Raw genomic sequence first — 18,673 nt, 5'->3', positions numbered from 1 at the left:
CATTATAAACATAGGCATAGGCATAGGCATAAGGGACGAACCCGAAGGCATGCTTTCATAAGTAGTGACTCAAAGATCACAACATAATTACAAGGGGTGATCCCAAGAAGGACACCGTACATAAATATAGGGTGCCCGAAGGCTCACACATGCGATGTGTATGGCTCAATGGTATACTAACAGTCACTAAAATCTCATACAGACATAAGCTTACAAACACCAATACGTATTTAAACATAAACATGCAATCAAGGCCATGAATCAACATTAAAGTTTAACACCGTTCCCCATATTTTCATCAACTGTTTTAGTCCACTCATAACTCAACATCATGCCTTAACACATTATATAGCTCATACATATAACAGTGCTGAGGACAAATGGCGGACGAGAGCGGCGCTGGAAACAAAAGAAAACTCTGGTGCGGCTGGAACCCACGGTCGACGGCGGCGCAGATGAACGTATTGGAAGGCCCACGATCGAGCGATGGAGCTTCGACTGGGATGAGTGGCTGGAGCGACTGCGGCTGGGCCTCGTGTGGAACGAGCAGACGGCACGAAACAGAGAACTGTGCAATGTGGTCAGGCCTTGCGCGGAGCAGACTGACGGCCTGCGTTTGGTCGAGCAGCAGCAGATCGGAAGAGGAGGCAAACGGTGAGGGCTGGCGCACGGTGACTGAATGGGGAAAAAAAATAAAAAGAAGAGGGGGGAGGGGAAGGAAGAAGAAGAAGAGAGAAAGGGGGAAAAAAACCCTTTTTAAATTTTTTTCTCCTTTGGCATGCATCCTAATGCCACTTAAAACCCTACACTTCTTCTAAAAATAACCAATATTTCCCCCCTTTTTCATTCCTTTTTTTTTGTTTCAAACTGAATAACTTTGGGACGTTACACTCTTCCCTCCTTTAATAAACTTTGGTCCTCAAAATTTCTAATCCTGAAAGAGCTCTAGATGTAGTGCCCTTATCTTGTCCTCTCGCTCCCAAGTAGCTTCCTCAAACTGATGGTTCTGCAACAAGACCTTCACCAATGGCACTTCCTTGCTGCGCAAAACTTTCTCCTCCCTGGCCACCACTTGCATGGGCTTTTCCTTGTAACTCAAGTTCTCATTCAGTTGCAAGGGCTCAAAGTCCACCATATGCGATAGGTCCATTAAGTACTTCCGCAACATGGAGACATGAAATACATCATGGACTGCGGAGAGGGACGGTAGCAAGGCCAAACGGTAAGCCACAGAACCGACCCGCTCAAAAATCTCGAATGGCCCTACAAAGCGCAGACTTAGCTTACCCTTCTTCCTGAACCTCAGGACTCCCTTCATTGGCGCCACTTTCAGGAACACCTTGTCACCTGCTTCGAACTCTAAATCTTTTCGCCTGACATCCGCGTAACTTTTTTGTCTACTTTGTGCTGCTAGCATTCTGGCCCTGATTTTCTGCATGGCTTCATTTGTCAACTCCACTAACTCAGTCCCCACCAGTTTCCTTTCCCCAACCTCACTTCAGAAAATGGGAGACCTGCAACCTCTGCTATAAAGAGCTTCAAACGGCGACATACCAATGGTAGCCTGATAGCTGTTATTGTAAGCAAACTCCACCAAATGCAAGTGGGAGTCTCAACTCCCTGAGAATTCCAACGCATAAGTGTGCAACATGTTCTCCAATGTCCGATTTAAACGTTCTGTTTGCCCATCAGTTTAGGGGTGAAATGTTGTACTGAAGTTCAACCGCGACCTTAAAGTTGCCTGGAGGCTCTTCCAAAAACTGAAGGTGAAACGAGAGTCCCTGTCGGACACAATTGACACTGGCACACCATGCAACCTTACTATCTCCTTTATGTACAACTGAGCCCACTTACTCACTGCGTACGTGGGCTTTCCTGGAATAAAATGTGCCACCTTGGTGAGTCTATCAATCACAACCCAAATCACCGAGAAACCCTTCGCTGTCCTGGGCAACCCCGTAATAAAATCCATAGCCACACTCTCCCATTTCCACTCTGGCACATCCACTTCCTCGGGGCCTTCACCTACTGATAGACTAAACATCTACTGACATAATCATCTATCTCCCTTTTCATATTGGGCCACCAGTAATACCGCTTCACATCTTGGTACATTTTGGTACTACCTGGATGCATCGAGAATGGGGAGTTATGAGCTTTTGCCAACAATTCCCCTTTCAAGCCATCAACTGCTGAGACGCACAACCGTCCCTGATACATAAGACCCTTGTCCACTGACATAGAAAATTCACTTGCCTAACCTGACTCTACCTGACAACACTTTTGAACCAAGTCAGGATCACCCTGCTGAGCATCAATAATCCGCTGCCTCAAGGTTGGTTACACTGTCAACTGGGCTAGCTGTGAGGTGACTTCCCCCACTACCACTGCTATCTCTGCTCGTTCCAGGTCTCTACACAACTGAACCTGCTTAGTGATGAAGGCGGCCAAATGAGCTACCTTTCGACTGAGAGCATCGGCTACCACATTCGCCTTACCTGGGTGGTAGAGGATCTCGCAGTCATAATCCTTTACTAACTTGAGCCACCTGCGCTGCCTCATGTTTAATTCCTGCTAGGTGAAAAAGTATTTTAGACTCTTGTGATCGGTGAACACTTGGATCTTTTCCCCATACAAGTAATGTCTCCAGATCTTCAGGGCAAACACTACCGCTGCCAATTCCAAGTCGTGGCTAGGATAGTTTCACTCATGGTTCTTCAACTGGCGGGAGGCATAGACGACCACCCTACCATGTTGCATGAGCACACAACCCAAACCTTTCTTGGAAGTATCACTATAAATCACGAAGTTTCCGGAGCTGTCTGCGGTGAGAACCGGGGCTGAAGCCAACCTCTGCTTGAGGTCTTGAAAACTGTCCTCACACGCTTTGCTCCAAACAAACGAAGCTCCCTTCCTGGTCAACTAGGTCAACGGCATGGCCATACTAGAGAAATTCTCTACAAACCTACGATAGTATCTAGCCTAACCCAGGAAACTACGCACCTCACTGACCGTCGTAGGGCGAGGCCAATTGCTAACAACTTCAATCTTAGCTGGATCCACTGAAACCCCGTCCTTCGACACCACGTGCTCAAGGAAGGACACCTTCCGTAACCAAAACTCGCACTTGGAAAACTATGCATACAGCTTATTTTTCCACAGTGTTCTTAGGACCTTCCTAAGATGTTCCTCATGCTTCGCCTCTGTCTTGGAGTATACCAAAATGTCATCAATAAAAACGATTATAAAGGCGTCTAGGAAGTCCTTGAACACCCGATTCATCAAATCCACGAATACCGCTGGAGCATTGGTTAGACCAAATGACATTACAATGAACTCGTAATGCCCATATCTGGATCAGAAAGCACTCTTCTGAATATCACTGTCACTGATCCTTACTGATGGTAACCTGACCGTAGGTCAATCTTGGAGAATACAGTAGCACCATGTAGCTGGTCAAACAGGTCATCGATTCTAGGAAGGGGGTACTTATTCTTAATGGTCACCTTATTCAACTCCTTGTAATCTATGCATAAGCGTAATGACCCATCCTTTTTCTTCATAAACAATACCGGTGCACCCCATGGGGAAACACTGGGTCGTATAAATCCTTTATCAAGCAGTTCCTGCAATTGAACCTTTAATTCTTTCAATTCTGCCGGAGCCATTCTGTATGGAGCTTTGGATATGGGAATAGTGTCTGGCTCCAGTTCAATTGTAAAATCAATCTCCCTTGGCGGAGACAGTCCTGGGAGTTCTTCCGGGAATACATCAGCATAATATCTCACAACTGGTTCAGAGGTTAGAGCAACCTCGATTTCCCTTAAGTCAACTATGAATTGAAAGAATTAAAGGTTTCCCTTGTGGCAATATGCTTCAAACACCTTGGCTAAACAACCTTTTGGCCTTAACTTCTGAAATCACCTTAGGCAACACTACTGTCCCGGCTCCTTTGAACTTAAAGTTGGCTTCTCTAGGAGGGTTAAAATTCACCTCCTTACGAGAACAATCTATACTAGCATGGTTAGCAGCCAACTAATCCATGCCCAAAATTACATCGAAATCGCGCATGTCTAATACTATCAGAGTCACATTGAGGGTGCGGTTTTCTATTTCTAACTGACATGCTTTTATCTTTTCACTGGCTATCATAATTTCTCCCGACGGTGTAGACATCGACAAAACATAGCCCAAAGGCTTCAAAACTAACATGGCATGCTTCACAAACAATGATGAAATGACAGAGTGAGACGAGCTCGAGTCAAACAATGTTAAGGCATAGTGCCCCAAGATTGGGAGTGTACCTATCACCACTGTTCTCGAGTGCTTAGCCTCTCGATGACTTGTGGCATAGACCCGACCCTACTGTTGGGGTCGGCTTGAACTAACCTGATGCGAACTCGGAGGCTGACCCCCGCACTTCCGGAACCACTACTAAGGCATTGGTCTGCCGTATGCCCTACCTGTTTACATCTAACACATGTCCCGGTGCTTATCAGACAGTGTCCCCAATGATGCTTTCCACAAGACTTGCACATTGGCCTTTCCTTCCAAACTCCTCCTAAAGTTATAGCCTGTCGTTGAGCATTCCCTACTGGCCTGCTTGTACTCTGGACCTTCTTCAAAGGTCCCAGAGCTTTCTGCTCAACCTTCCTCTTTTTACCGGGGGCCCGTTCCTCTGTCAAGGACTTCAGGAACTCTATCCCTGAAGGACAACCACGCGTGCTGTCGCTCGGAAGGCTGCGACGTAGGTGGGAGGCTCTAGGGCTTGCACGATGCCTCGCACCCCATCTCGAATTCCTTGTACAAACCTCTGAACCTTCTTTGCTTCGGTAGACACCAGGTCAGGGGAAAAACAGGATAATTTATCAAACTCTTCTCCATACTCTTNGTCTGCCGTATGCCCTACCTGTTTACATCTGAAACATGTCCCGGTGCTTATCAGACAGTGTCCCCAATGATGCTTTCCACAAGACTTGCACATTGACCTTCTTTGCTTCGGTAGACACCAGGTCAGGGGAAAAACAGGATAATTTATCAAACTCTTCTCCATACTCTTCCACTGTCATGGTTCCTTGCTTCAAGTTCATGAACTCAGCCTGCTTGTTGTACCTCACATGAGCAGAGAAGTACTTCTCATAAAACCGCTCCTTGAACTGATCCCACGTGGCTTGGCCTCCACTGGCTTCTATCATCCTCTCAGCCGAGCGCCACAGCGCTTTACATTGTCGATGAGAACGAAAGTGGCACAATGTAGCTTCTGCTCCTCTGGACACCTCATGTACTGGAAGATCCCCTCAACAGTGGCAACCACAATTCTGCATTTGTGGGGTCTTTTAAGGATCCGTTAAACGTCGGGGGATCGTATTTCTTGAAATCCCGTAGGTATCCAACTTCCAACGAAGAGCCTGCCATGGTCCAACTCGTGGCCTTATCCTGATTCTGAACTTGTGGTGTCGAGTCTAACGAGAATGGCGCCTGCTGTGATTGTACATGCTGGGCGATCTGCTCGGCCACCATGCCCCTTAGCTATCCCACCACCTGTCTCTTATACACATCTAGATGTGTATAAGAGACAGGTGGGGGTACAGTCGAAGTTCGAGGTCCGCTTCTTGGTCTAACCCTCTGCTAGGTTGACCCAGAGGGGTCGCGAGGTGGTGGGCCTCGCACCTCTCGGCTCTGCACCTCGGGTTCTTGCAAGTTGGGGTCCTACTCCCTAACTACTTTCTTGCCTCGACTGCCCCTTCCTCTAGTGCGTGGTGCCATACCTGGTAACCACACGCAACAATTTAATACACACAAGTAGAATTCCAAGCATATATAATTCCCTAAAGGTTTTAAAACGACATACCTGGTGACGACGAAAGATCCATTTGTGGCCATAAGGAACAGATTAGACTAACGATGTAAGTCAGTCTACAGAACCTAAAACTTAGGCTCTGATACCAACTGTAATGACCCTAGTTTCCTACAGCATTCTAGGACACTATTTCATGCATGCATAGACTCAATCACATAATGTCTTTTAAATCATCAAATTAAAGGAGCCAGAAATTTTATTTAATAACGCTCAAACGAGCAAGGATGGGAAAAAAACATAATTAAATAATAATAATTAAACCAAAGCAAAAATAAAAATAAAATAATTTACCAGCCGGGGTACTCCTAATTTCTAGCAAAACAAATGTTTAAAAAAATAATAAAATTAATGTATTTTGCATAATAATGAAAGACGCCTAACTCCTAAACCAGAATTTCAAACATAATATGATATGCGGAAGCAGTGAAACGTTCTAATGGCCAGGTCACAAATCTCTCTTGTCATTCACCGGCCTGTCATTACTCTTACCTGAAAAATAGGGAGAGAAAAGGGTGAGTATAAAAATATACTCAGTAAGTGGTCCACTACTAGGCCCACTCAGTGACCTATTAGTTTTCCATTGGACCAAAAATGCACAACGACATCATAAACAAAGGCATAGGCATAGGCATAAGAGGCGAACCCGAAGGCACGCTTTGATAAGTAGTGACTCAAAGGTCATAGCATAATTACAAGGGGTGATCCCAAGAAGGACACCGTACATAAACATAGGGTGTGGCCCGAAGGCTCACACATGCGATGTGCATGGCCCAATGGTATACTAACAGTCACTAAAATCTCATACGGACATAAGCTTACAGACATCAATACGTATTTAAACATAAACATACAATCAAGGCCATGACTCAACATTAAACTTTAACACCGTTCCTCATATTTCCTTCAACTGTTTCCGTCCACATATAACTCATACATCAACTCAACATCAGGCCTTAACACATTATATAGCTCATACATTAGTAGCCAGCATCAGACCTTAATACATTATATCCATGCTTCAACCTTATCACAGTAACCTTTAATCCTTACATCCAAATTCATCACAGCAGGAATAATTCAAATTCAACTTATTGAATTCAGCACAACACCCATAGCAGATTTCATCGCAGTTTCATATATGAAATAAAATATTTCACAACAGGCCTAACAACATCCTAAGGCAATCAGCAGTAAACCCCTTACCTCAGGATAACTTACTGTCAAAACAAGATTTTACTCTGCTTGAGAAGTCCCTTCACTGACACACGTTCCTGAAACCAATAACAAATTAGGCCCAAGAACCCCAAAAAGAAGTGAGCTACCAACAAGACAAAGAAAACAACTCACCCCCAACAAATCGCTCGACCGGACTGCCGCAAACCGACCGCTAATAGTGCTGAGGATAAACGGCGGATGAGAGTGGTGCTGGAAACAAAAGAAAACTCTGGCACGGTTGGAACCCACGGTCGACGGCGGCGAAGATGAACGCGTTGGGAGGCCCACGATCGAGCAACAGAGCTTTGGCTGGGATGCGTGGCAAGAGCGACCGCGGCTGGGCCTCGCGCGGAACGGGCAGATGACGCGAAATAGAGACCTATGCGACACGGCCAGGCCTTGTGCGGAGCGGACTGATGACCTGCATTGGGTCGAGCGGCAGCGGATCAAAAGAGGAGGCAAACAGTGAGGGGCTGGCGCACGGTGACTGAAGGGGGAGAAAATAAAAAGGAGAGGGGGGGCGACTGCTGGAGAAAGAAGAAGAAGAGAGAAAGGGGAAAAAAAAACCCTTTTTTTAATTTTTTTTTCCTTTGGCACGCATCCCAATGCCACTTAAAACCCTACACTTCTTCTAAAAATAACCAATATTTCCTCCCTTTTTAATTCCTTTTTTTTCAAACTGAATAACTTTAGGACGTTACATGTGGTTATCATGCCACTTTTTGGTTCTCTCCTTATAGAGCTTGGAATTTTCGTAAGCGTTCATTCGTCACTCAACCAGCTCATTCAGCTGCAACTTCCGGACTTTCCCCGCGTTTGCTAGATCATAGTTCAGCTTTTTGCTTATCCATATTGCCTTGTGTTCCAACTCGAAAGGCAGATGACAAGCTTTTCTGAAGACTAGAGCATATGGGGACATGCCAATTGGAGTTTTGATGGCAGTCCTATATGCCCACAATGCTTCATCGAGCTTGGGTACTGACTACCTTCTCCAAGATATTTTGATCTCTCTATTAGAAATTTCTGCCTGCCCATTGGTTTGTAAATGATAGGCGGTTGTAACTCTATGGCTGACATTAATCTTGATCAACAGGTTGGTGATGATGCGGTTGATGAAATGTCAGCCTTCATCGCTGATTAAGGCACGAGGCGTTCCATATCGGATAAAGATATTCTTCTTGAGAAATTTTGCCACCGTGGCCGCATCGTTCTTAGCACATGCGACGGCCTCAACCCACTTCGATACATAGTCAACTGCGACCAGAATGTATTGATGACCTTCTGAAGGCGGAAATGGGCCCATAAAGTCGATTCCCCATACATCGAATAATTCGATGTCCAAGCTTAAAGTCAAGGACATTTAATTTCTTCTAGACGTGTTCCCTATTCTCTGTCATCTATCGCACTGCATAACATGGGCATGGACGTCCTTGAATAGTGTTGGCCAAAAATAACTACTCTGTAGGACTTTTGCGGCGGTTCGCTACCCCCCAAAATGTCCTCCATAAGGGGACTCATGATAAAGCTCTAAAATGTGCTTGGCCTCATGCTCAAGAACGCATCGACACAAAATATGATCAGGTCCAAGTCGATACAAGAAGGGATCATCCCATAAATAAAACTTGACGTCATGTCTCAGCTTCTTTTTCTGCTGGTATGTGTAATCTTCTGGTACTTGGCTGCAAACTATGAAGTTTACAATGTCCGCATACCATGGAACATTAACGCACACCACCATCAGTAGATCATCAGGGAATCTTTCTTCAATGTCTTTTTCTTTCTTCTGAACCTCGCAATTTTCTAATCTTGACAGATGATCTGCGACGTGGTTCTCGGTGCCCTTCCGATCCTTAATCTCTAGGTCAAATTCTTGCAGGAGTAATACCTACCTTATCAGTCTCGGTTTCACATCCTTCTTTGTCATAAGGTATTTGATCGCAGAATGATTAGTATATACCACAACATTTGGTCTAATCAAGTATTGTCGAAATTTATTCAGTGTAAATACCACTGCGAGCATTTCTTTTTCAGTGGTTGTATAATTTTCCTACGCATCATTCAATGTCTTGCTAGCATAATAGATAGGGTGCAAAACCTTATCCTTGCGCTGACTCAAGATTGCGCCTACTGCATATCCACTAGTGTCACACATCAACGCAAACGGTTGCGTTCAATCCGACACAATCAGAATAGATGTGGTGATGAGCGCATTTTTCAGTGTGTGGAATGCTTCAGCACATGCATCATCAAAATCATATTCGTGGTCAACCTCGAGGAGCACACTTAGAGGCCTTGCGATCTGAGAAAAGTTGCGGATAAATCTTCGATAAAACCCTGCATGTCCCAGAAAACTCCTAAGCGTTTTCACATTGCTTGGTGGTGGTAACTTGAAAATTGCGTCGATTTTCGCTTGATCAACTTCCAATCCTGCCTTTGATATTTTGTGACCTAGCAAAATTCCTTCTTCAACCATGAAATGGCATTTCTCCCAGTTCATAACAAGATTAGTTTCAACGCATCTCTTCAAGACTTTTTCAAGATTTGATAAACATGAGTCATAAGTATTGCCAAAAACTAAAAAGTCATCCATAAATACCTCGACTGACTCCTCCAAGAAATCTGAAAATATTGCCATCGTACGCCTTTGGAAGGTACCTGGTGCATTACAGGGTCCAAATGGCATGCGACGGAATGCAAATGTGTCGAATGGGCACATGAAAGTTGTCTTATCTTGATCTTCCGGTGCAATCGCAATTTTGTTGTACCCTGAGTAGTCGTCAAGAAAACAAAAGAACTCGTTTCCTGCAACTCGATCTAACATTTGATCAATAAACGGGAGTGGAAAGTGGTCCTTCTTAGTGGTCGGATTTAATTTGCGGTAATCCATACATATTCTCCACCCCGTAGTTGTCCTTGTGGGAATTAACTCATTCTTGCTATTGATGACGACTGTCATTCCCCCTTTCTTTGGAACGCACTACACTTGGCTCAACCAACTGCTATCAGATATAGGGTAAATGATACCTACATCAAGCCACTTCACTATCTCTTTCTTCACAACCTTCCTCATGGCAGGGTTCAATCGACGTTGCTTTTCTATAGATCCTGTTTTTCCTTCTTCCAGACGAATCTTGTGCATGCAGGGACTGATTCCTCGGATGTCTGCCAAGGTCCATTCCAAGGCTTTTGCATTGTTTTTCAGGATCTGGATAAGCGCTTCCTTCTTCTCTTTGTTCAGCGAGGTAGATATAATAACTGGTAAAGTGTTATTTCCCCCTAAATACACATATTTGAGGTGCACTAGCAACAACTCAACTCTAACATGGGTGGTTCTTCTAAAGAGGGCTTAGTACGTTGCGTTGTTCATTCAGATAACTTGAGTGTTTTAAAACCTGACTCGGTTTGTATTGCGGCAAAATTTTCCTCCCACATTGCATCGATCTCAAAGTCTTCTTCCTCCAATTCTTCTTGAGGCTCGTGCCAATGACCATACTGCAATTCTTCCACATATTGACAATTCTCCATATCACCTGGATATTTCAACACATTGAGAATATTGAATTTAACTTGTTGATCGTTGACCCGTATGGTAAGCTTTCCTTTCTGTACATCGATCAGTGCTCGCCCTGTTGTAAGAAATGGGCGACCCAAGATGATAGACACCTCGATGTCAGCTTCATAATCTAATATGATAAAGTCAGTAGGGAAGATAAACTTATCTACTTGCACAAGTACATCCTCTATTTTGCCCTCTGGATGTGTTATTGATCTATCGGCCAACTGCAACGTAACTGTGGTGGGTCTTGCTTGACCGATATTTAACTTTTTGAAGATTGACAAGGGCATTAAGTTTATACTCATTCCCAAATCACACAGCGCATTCCCGACTTCTTTTCCCCCTATCGAGCATGGCCATGTGAAACTCCATGGATCTTTCATTTTTGTGGGGATGTTATTCTGAAACAACGCACTACATTCATATGTTAACGCAACAGTTTCATTCTCCCTGATCTTTCTCTTGTTGGCAAGTATGTCCTTGAGGAATTTCACATAGCTTGCCATCTATTCCAATGCTTCTATTAAGGGAATGTAGATATGTAGTTGTCGGAGAACATCCAGGAACCTCTGGAATTGTTTGTTGTCATCTTTCTTCCTCAGCCTGGACGGGAAAGGTGGAGGATCCGGTCGTACTTCCTGTTCAATTGGGTGTTCATTGAGGTCCTTTGCTTGCTGTGTTTTAGGAGCTGGAGGTTACGGTGACTGCGCATTGGAGTCTTGCTGATATTCATTCCTTGTAGATGTACTTTCTTCTGAACTGGTAATTCTGTCATTAATGGTTGATTGGTCATCGTTGATGGTTAAATCTACTAGTTTTGTTACTGAATCTGATGCAAGTGACATGGGGACCGTTGTTCTGCCACTTCTCAATGTCATTGCTTGACATTGTTCTTTACCACGTGGTCCCGATGCTCCCAGCGCTGGGACAAGTGTATGCGGCGTTTATTCTTTAGCTCGATTGCCAAGCTGTTCAATCTGCTCCTCCAAATTTCTAAGGAGGAGGAAGCTTTGTGAATTGTTTGATTGCCTCGTTCTTCTCAAATATAATGTTTCAATAATGTTTCCAAAGACAGAGGTACTATACAAGAGGTGTCAGAAAAGAATGGTTGGTCGTGAGGTTGTATACTCTGAAGATTACCTGGTGTGTGATGCTGATTAATGAAAACCGAGGACTGTTTCGATTCCCAATAGACTGTTTCTGATGATTACGTTGGCCCCCTGTTGGGATTCCCGTCCCAACTGAAAGTTGGGTGATTCCGCCAATCAGGGTTATAAGTGTTGCTGAAGGGTTCATTGTAGATAGAGTATACGGATTGTTGATTCAACAGGCAGACTTCCACTGAGTGTCCCTCTCTACATTGAACGCAATTTATTACGGCCACGTGTGTCAACGCATTGGCTTGCGCTGAACTTTAAGAGAGATGTCCTTGTTGAATAGCCATAGTCTGAAAGAGTGAGGTCATTGTGGTCATCTGGTCTACCAGGGTGTTCATTGTATCAGTCGGTACAATGGCACCTTCTGCTATTCTTTGCTATGAAGCTTTTTCCTCATACCCATTATCTAACCACTCATCTGTATTTCGCAAGATGCGATCCAAGATGACCTTTTCTTCCGTATACGTCTGTCCATTAATCCTTCTGCCGCGGAGGCATCAGCAACTGCTTGCGTTGCTCGATCTAAGCCATTATAAAAAGTCTCCATTAGAACGCAATCGGGAATCCCATATGCTGACAGTTTTTCACTAATTGCCTGAATTGCACCTAGGCGGTGCTTAAAGTTTCATAACCCTTCTGTTCGAAATTCAACACATCCCTCCGTCTCCTTGCGTTGACGGTTGGAGGGAAGAATTTATTCATAAACCTTTCGACCAACTGATCCCATGCGTTGATTTCATTTGGCTCTAATGACTGAGCTCACCTCCTTGCCTCATCCCGCAGTGTATACGGGAAAAGATACAATCTAATTTCTTCTGGAGTTACACCAGGTATGGAGAATACGTTGCATATTTCTACGAAATGGGTCAAATGAGCATGTGGGTCTTCTCCTTGTAGACCTCTGAATTGTCCCGCATTTTGAATCATTTGAAGCATAATCGATCTTATCTCAAACCTTGCATTCTCTTCAACCACTGGTCGTGAAATTTAAGGCGAGAAGTTATAATAATTCGGCGCCGCATAGTTCCTCATAAGGATGTTGCGGTTGGCAGCAAGAAATACAGAGTCTTGCGCTGGCCAATTTACCTCTTAATTCCCATCGGGCCCCTCATTATTATTAGCCATGTTTCCTCTTCGCCTAACTTGGTCCTGATGTGCTCTCAAGCTGTCTCTTATACACATCTAGATGTGTATAAGAGACACCCTCATTATTATTAGCCATGTTTCCTCTTCGCCTAACTTGGTCCTGATGTGCTCTTGCGTGAAAAATACATCTGATCTCTAGGTCAGCTTAGAACTTCTGGATCAATTCCAGTATTCATAAATCGTCAGCCTGTTCTTCGCGATAAACAGCCAATACAAAGAGATCTGTCCTGCAAAATACTACAAAAGTATTCAATACTAACCGTTACCAATCCCCGACAACGGCGCCATAAACTTGTAACGATATAAATGGATGTTATGCTGTGTTATCGCTTATTCACATTGCTACTAAGTTAATCTCTTTATATACTCTAACGCATGGCTTATGAATGAGAGGGATGATGTGCTAAATATGCGCTCAAGTACTTTGTGATAAAGAGAATTTTTATGCGATACTACGTCTAAGTATATGCGTTGTTAATGATATACTCGTAGTATGCGATGTAGTAGTGCTTGTCACAAGTTTCCTTGGGTTGAAACCAAATATAATTCCAACGCAAGTTTCTCAGAATAATCCAAGGTCGAACACAGGGATTGTTTTCATTAATGCGTTACTTTTGTGATACATGCGACCGGTTTAACAATGAATAAAGAATTAGGTTTATACAGGAATGTAAATTGCGATGAAATAAAATTGTGTTGATAAAATAAAATCCTAAACTAATATGATACAAGATACAAGATACAAGATACATGCATGATACTGAGGTCGAGAACTGACTGTGAAGTTGTACAAAGAATCGATGTATGCGATGGCAAGTCTTTATGGATGAAGCAGAAAGAGAAAGAATAAATAGTAAAAACATCGCAAGTTTGTCGATTACGTTAAAGATGCAACTAAGGATCTGCTTTCCCTTACCGTACATCTCTCGATGATCGGCCGCCTTCCAATATCTCTATGGTGAAACAGGGATGAACGTGATGAACACAAGGTTGTTTCCATCTCTGGAAATACTTCTCGTTTTAGTTAACGCATTCTTCTAACCTTCTCTTGATAGGTGGAATAACATCTTCACTTCTGCTTTCATAGGTGAAGATGTCGTCGAGCATGCTTTAGCTAAACTTAATTATTTCCTTAACACAAATTAACTCACTCGCTTAATTCTTGCTAATTACCCAGGGAATTAGGAAAACATCATGGAGAAAATGGGTTATGGATGAACGGAAAGAGACAGAGAGATGGCAATGGTAATTATCATAACATTTAATTCTAGAATTAAGCGTTTGATACATGGTGTGAATGAAAGATTAAGGAAGATGAATACAAATGATGAAATAGAGATTAGAAATAAATACAGAAAGAGTGTCAACGTCTTGACACAGATTCCGAACGGAGTTTGTGCTTGCCGGCGTGTGGAAGTAATAGAGAGGAAAGCTTCCCTCTCAGGCTTGCTTTCTCGATAGAATTGACCTTCGCACAGAGCTTCAACTACGGGAATTGGAAGGATTCTCTGCTCGGAGACTCACCTCTCGGCCTTGTCTCGTGGTTCTCCTGGATCACTCTGTAAGTCGCTTCAGACCAGTCTCTCTCTCAGAATCAGTATATGCACGTCTCTATGTATTCATGTATATCTTTCAGTGAATTTGCAGAAGCTATTTATAGGTGAGGCTTGGCTATTTGAATGTGTGGTCCCCACTGTATGGTTATGGTAGTTCCTGAAATGGCGGAGTGAATATTCCTTCTGTTATGCAATCAATCCATTAGAAATGCACAACTGAAAGCTGTACATTTGTCAGAATTTTCCGCAAATGCGTTACTCTTTACATCTTCGATCTATCGCCGCATGCGGTGTTATTTTTTATTACCGCATGTGGTTGAAATTGCGTTGATCGCTAGAGCTCTTGATCGATTATCGCATGTGCCGTCATTGCATTGATCATTTCTTCGTTCTTGATTGATGGGTGCAATGCGACGTAGATGCGTTGTTCATTTCGTCTTTAAGCCATGAACGCATGCGGTGACTGATTTCCTGCAAACAGAAACTGAAACATTCTATTCTACCATGGCAATGGTGTTAGTGGGTGTATTGACGACATTTTATAATTTTCGCATTTCTTAGCCAATTTCTATACTATCAACGCAACTTTTCTTTCTTTTTACCGCAATATCTAAATAAAACAGTATAAATAACTTGTATTTCTACAAGTTATCACAACTCTCCAAATTGGAGTTCGATCTCGTAACTCCACCTCTTTCCCCAAACATCCTCTAAAACTATTTGTTTCAAAAGAGGTATATAGACTATAGTAGTAAGAAGAAAGTAGAATAAGAGAACCACCAAGTATCTTAATGATTTAAATATTTTAACAAGATTATATGTTAGTTAATACATTGTTTAGGTCTAATAAACAAAAAGAGTGATACTTAAGGATTTGGAGGAAATTTGTGAGAGGAAAAATAAAGAAAACATATGCATTACCATATTTGTAGTGAATGAGAGAGATTTTTGTTAATCTATTTTACATTTCAAATTAGTCTATTTGTTGTAGTTATGGAGGTTCTCCATGAACGAAGATGATATTCCTTTTTTGACTGTTTTTATATTGGATGATTTATTGTTTCGCTAAATTTTACAAGGAAAGATTTTGACTTTGGGACTTTATGAGAATTTGTGAGATTTTATATTTTAATTTGAAGCTTTTAACACTATGTGTGGTTGCTCATAAATTAGGTCTAAGAATTGAACATAACAAATTGAAGAAATCCAAGATTATTTAAACGAAAAAAATGATAATAATATATTTTGGCCAACGAGTTGGGGAGTAGGGAGTTGAGAAATGTGGAGTTTGGGAACTTCATACTTTATTTGTCCCAAGGAGTTTGTGGGTTTCACTACTATAAAAACATTAATTTTATACCTAATTTAACTCCTTACATTGTTAGCCTAAGAAATTCACAAACTCCCCAAACTTCATAACTCTATAGAGTTCACACCTCCACCCTTTGCTCTAAACACCTCCCACGAGTTTATTCAAAGTGTTTTTTTTTTTTCCAATTTAAGGTAACTTTAAAAAAATGACTATTTGTGTGTTGAAGTTTTTTATACTTATGTTTGGGCATGCTCATATATAGAGAGAGCTAGCTCCCACTGTTTATTTAAGCAGAGGAGAGAGAGAGAGAAGTGCTCTATGAGATGTAGATAAATGGTAATTTCTATTTATATACTAACAATATATATATTTTTTTTTTTAATCAGAGGTGAAAGTATTTTAATGCAACTTTTGAAAGTTCAAAATATTTTCAAAATAAAGTACAAAATCCAACGTGTTTTCTATAATTTAGTCTAAAAATATTATAACTAAGGTACATTATTTATTAATAATACTATTATTATTTTGCAAAAGATGATGATGGACCTACATTTATGATTTTGATGTTGATGTGGACTATACTTTGGTGTTATTAATTAATCTCTCTAATTGTTAGGTTTGAATGGCACATGGAGGTCCATACATACTATAGAGCTCTAAAGGTTAAAGAAATGAAAAGCATGAGGACATAATGTATAGACAAAAATTGGGATGATTTCTTAAAAGTAGATAGGTGAGGAGGATGAAGGAAATAGGTTAATTAGGCAGCGCCCAAATTTATATGCGTAAGAGACCTATGATATGTAATAATATTGCACAGCTTGCAACTTTCAACTACCTAAAAAGGTGGTGTTGCAATAAAAAAATATGATAATTACTATTGGTATGGTCCAATTTTGGTAGACATCTAATTCAATTATCACAATGTTGCTTTCAAATATCGATCTCTAATATTCCTTAAATTCATAAAATTTGACTGTCTTATAGTTATATTATTGTTGGTTTGGTTGTCATCTAACAACATAGTTCATTCAAAATTCAAATTATTATAGCTTCCTCTGCTAACTATTTAGGTCTCTTTGATAATTATTTGATTTTTTAGTTTTTCAGTTTTTAAAAATTAAACCTAATAAATATCATTCATTTTTAAATTTCTTATATTGTTATCTACTTTTTACCTATATTTTAAAAAATCAAGTCAAATTTTAAAAACTAAAAAAATGTAGTTTTTTTAAAACTCTTTTTTTAAAAAAAAAAATTGGCTAAGAATTCAACTGTTGTACTTAAAAAGATGCAAACCATTGTACAAAAAAATTGTGAGGAAATAGACTTAATTTTCAAAAAAAAAAAAACGAAATGGTTATCAAAATGGGGTCTTAGTTTTTTGTTTTTAGTTTATGAAAATTAAGCCTATAAATACTCATTCTACCTCCATTTTTTTCTTTGTTATTTGCTTTTTACCAATGTTTTTAAAAAGTAATTTGATTTTTGAAAACTATTATATGTGTGTGTGTGGAGTTTGACTAAGAATTGAACTTTTTTTACATTAAGAAAGATAAAAACCATTGTAAGAAATTGAGAGGAAATAAATATAATTTTGAAAAACTAAATAGTAACAAAACAAGATCCATATTCATGGTTGGGGGGGGGGGAAGAAACTTGTTGATTTGATTTTAGGTTAAAATTATAGCAAAGATACTTATGAACTATGGTTGATTTCAATTATATCTCTAAACTTTGAAATGTTTTATTTTAATCCTTGAAATATGGAGTTTGTTTCGAAACAACTCTCGTAGGTATTTGCTTTAATTTATAGATAGAAACTTTATATATATCTACTTATCACAACAAATCTAAACACATATATACATGAAAAAAAAATAAACACACATGGAACATACATGAACCATACGCATTGTCGTCTTCCTCTTTTCAACTTCACACACCTAGCTAATTTTTCATTCTTTCATTTATGAATTTTTCGCTAACTCGAACCACTACAAGAATTTTTGGCTTTAATGTCGGTGAGAAAAAAAGTAAAAACAGATGTACAATGTCGGTTTTTTTATTTAAAAAAGAAGTGGATTTTTAATGTCGGTTTAGGCTACAATGTCGGTTTAAAATCGACATTGAAGATACCCATTTGTTTCCCTTTAGTAAAAGAATATCTCTCTTCTTTCACTATCTTTCTTCTCTCTCCTTTCTCACTTCTCTCTTCCAAACCCTCTTCTCCTTGACTGTATTGATCATCACCATTAAGCTCATCGTCGGTCATTGTCGTCGTCGTCGCTCGCGTGTTGTTTTGATCGTGCAGATCACTTGCCATTCAGGTCGGTCATACAACTCAGTTGTGGGCTTCGAGCTCATGTGTTGGTTCGGTCGTACAGCTCAATCGTGCAGATCTCGCGTGTTGGTTTCGATCGTCATATCTAGTCGGCCAACTCCGTCGTGGCGTTTAGCTCGTCGTGTAGGTATCTGATCATACACCTCATTCCGGTCGTGGAGGTGGGTCACTGACGTCGGATCTGTAGATCTAATCGTGGGCTTTTCCGATTCGGTCATCTATTTTTCTGATCTACTCGTGGATCTTCCGATTTGGTCGTCAGCGTGGTGATTCAGTTATGTTCGCAAGGTCCGACTTGCTGGCATTGTGCATTAACCAAATCCGTCGATCTCGGCTTAGATCTATTCCAATCTTCGAACTCCGATTTAGATTTCTTCGAGCTTGTAGGTTGTTTGAGTTATTTGCTTGCTCCAAAGGTAAAATTTTCAATATTTATTTTCAATTTAGTGATTTAAAGTTATTTCATTCATTTTATTTTTATTCTAATGATTAAGCTTCTTGAAATTTTGAAATATTGAAATGAAATT

The 18,673-nt window shown here is 41.1% G+C and overlaps 1 protein-coding gene across 1 annotated transcript; it reads right to left on the bottom strand.

Moving 5' to 3' along the window:
• Positions 1-928: 928 nt before the first annotated feature.
• Positions 929-1,438, bottom strand: LOC120088912. The gene has a single exon (XM_039046350.1). The coding sequence runs from the start codon at positions 1,436-1,438 to the stop codon at positions 929-931; it is 510 nt and encodes a 169-aa protein (XP_038902278.1).
• Positions 1,439-18,673: the final 17,235 nt, after the last annotated feature.

Source organism: Benincasa hispida, chromosome 10 (genome assembly GCF_009727055.1).
Source record: "Benincasa hispida cultivar B227 chromosome 10, ASM972705v1, whole genome shotgun sequence".
In the NCBI taxonomy this organism is placed as follows: domain Eukaryota; kingdom Viridiplantae; phylum Streptophyta; class Magnoliopsida; order Cucurbitales; family Cucurbitaceae; genus Benincasa; species Benincasa hispida.
This window is presented reverse-complemented; position numbering and strand designations above follow the sequence as displayed.

Excerpts from the sequence above, each read along its gene's own strand:
- LOC120088912 (XM_039046350.1), bottom strand. The coding sequence starts at position 1,438 with ATGCAGAAAATCAGGGCCAGAATGCTAGCAGCACAAAGTAGACAAAAA.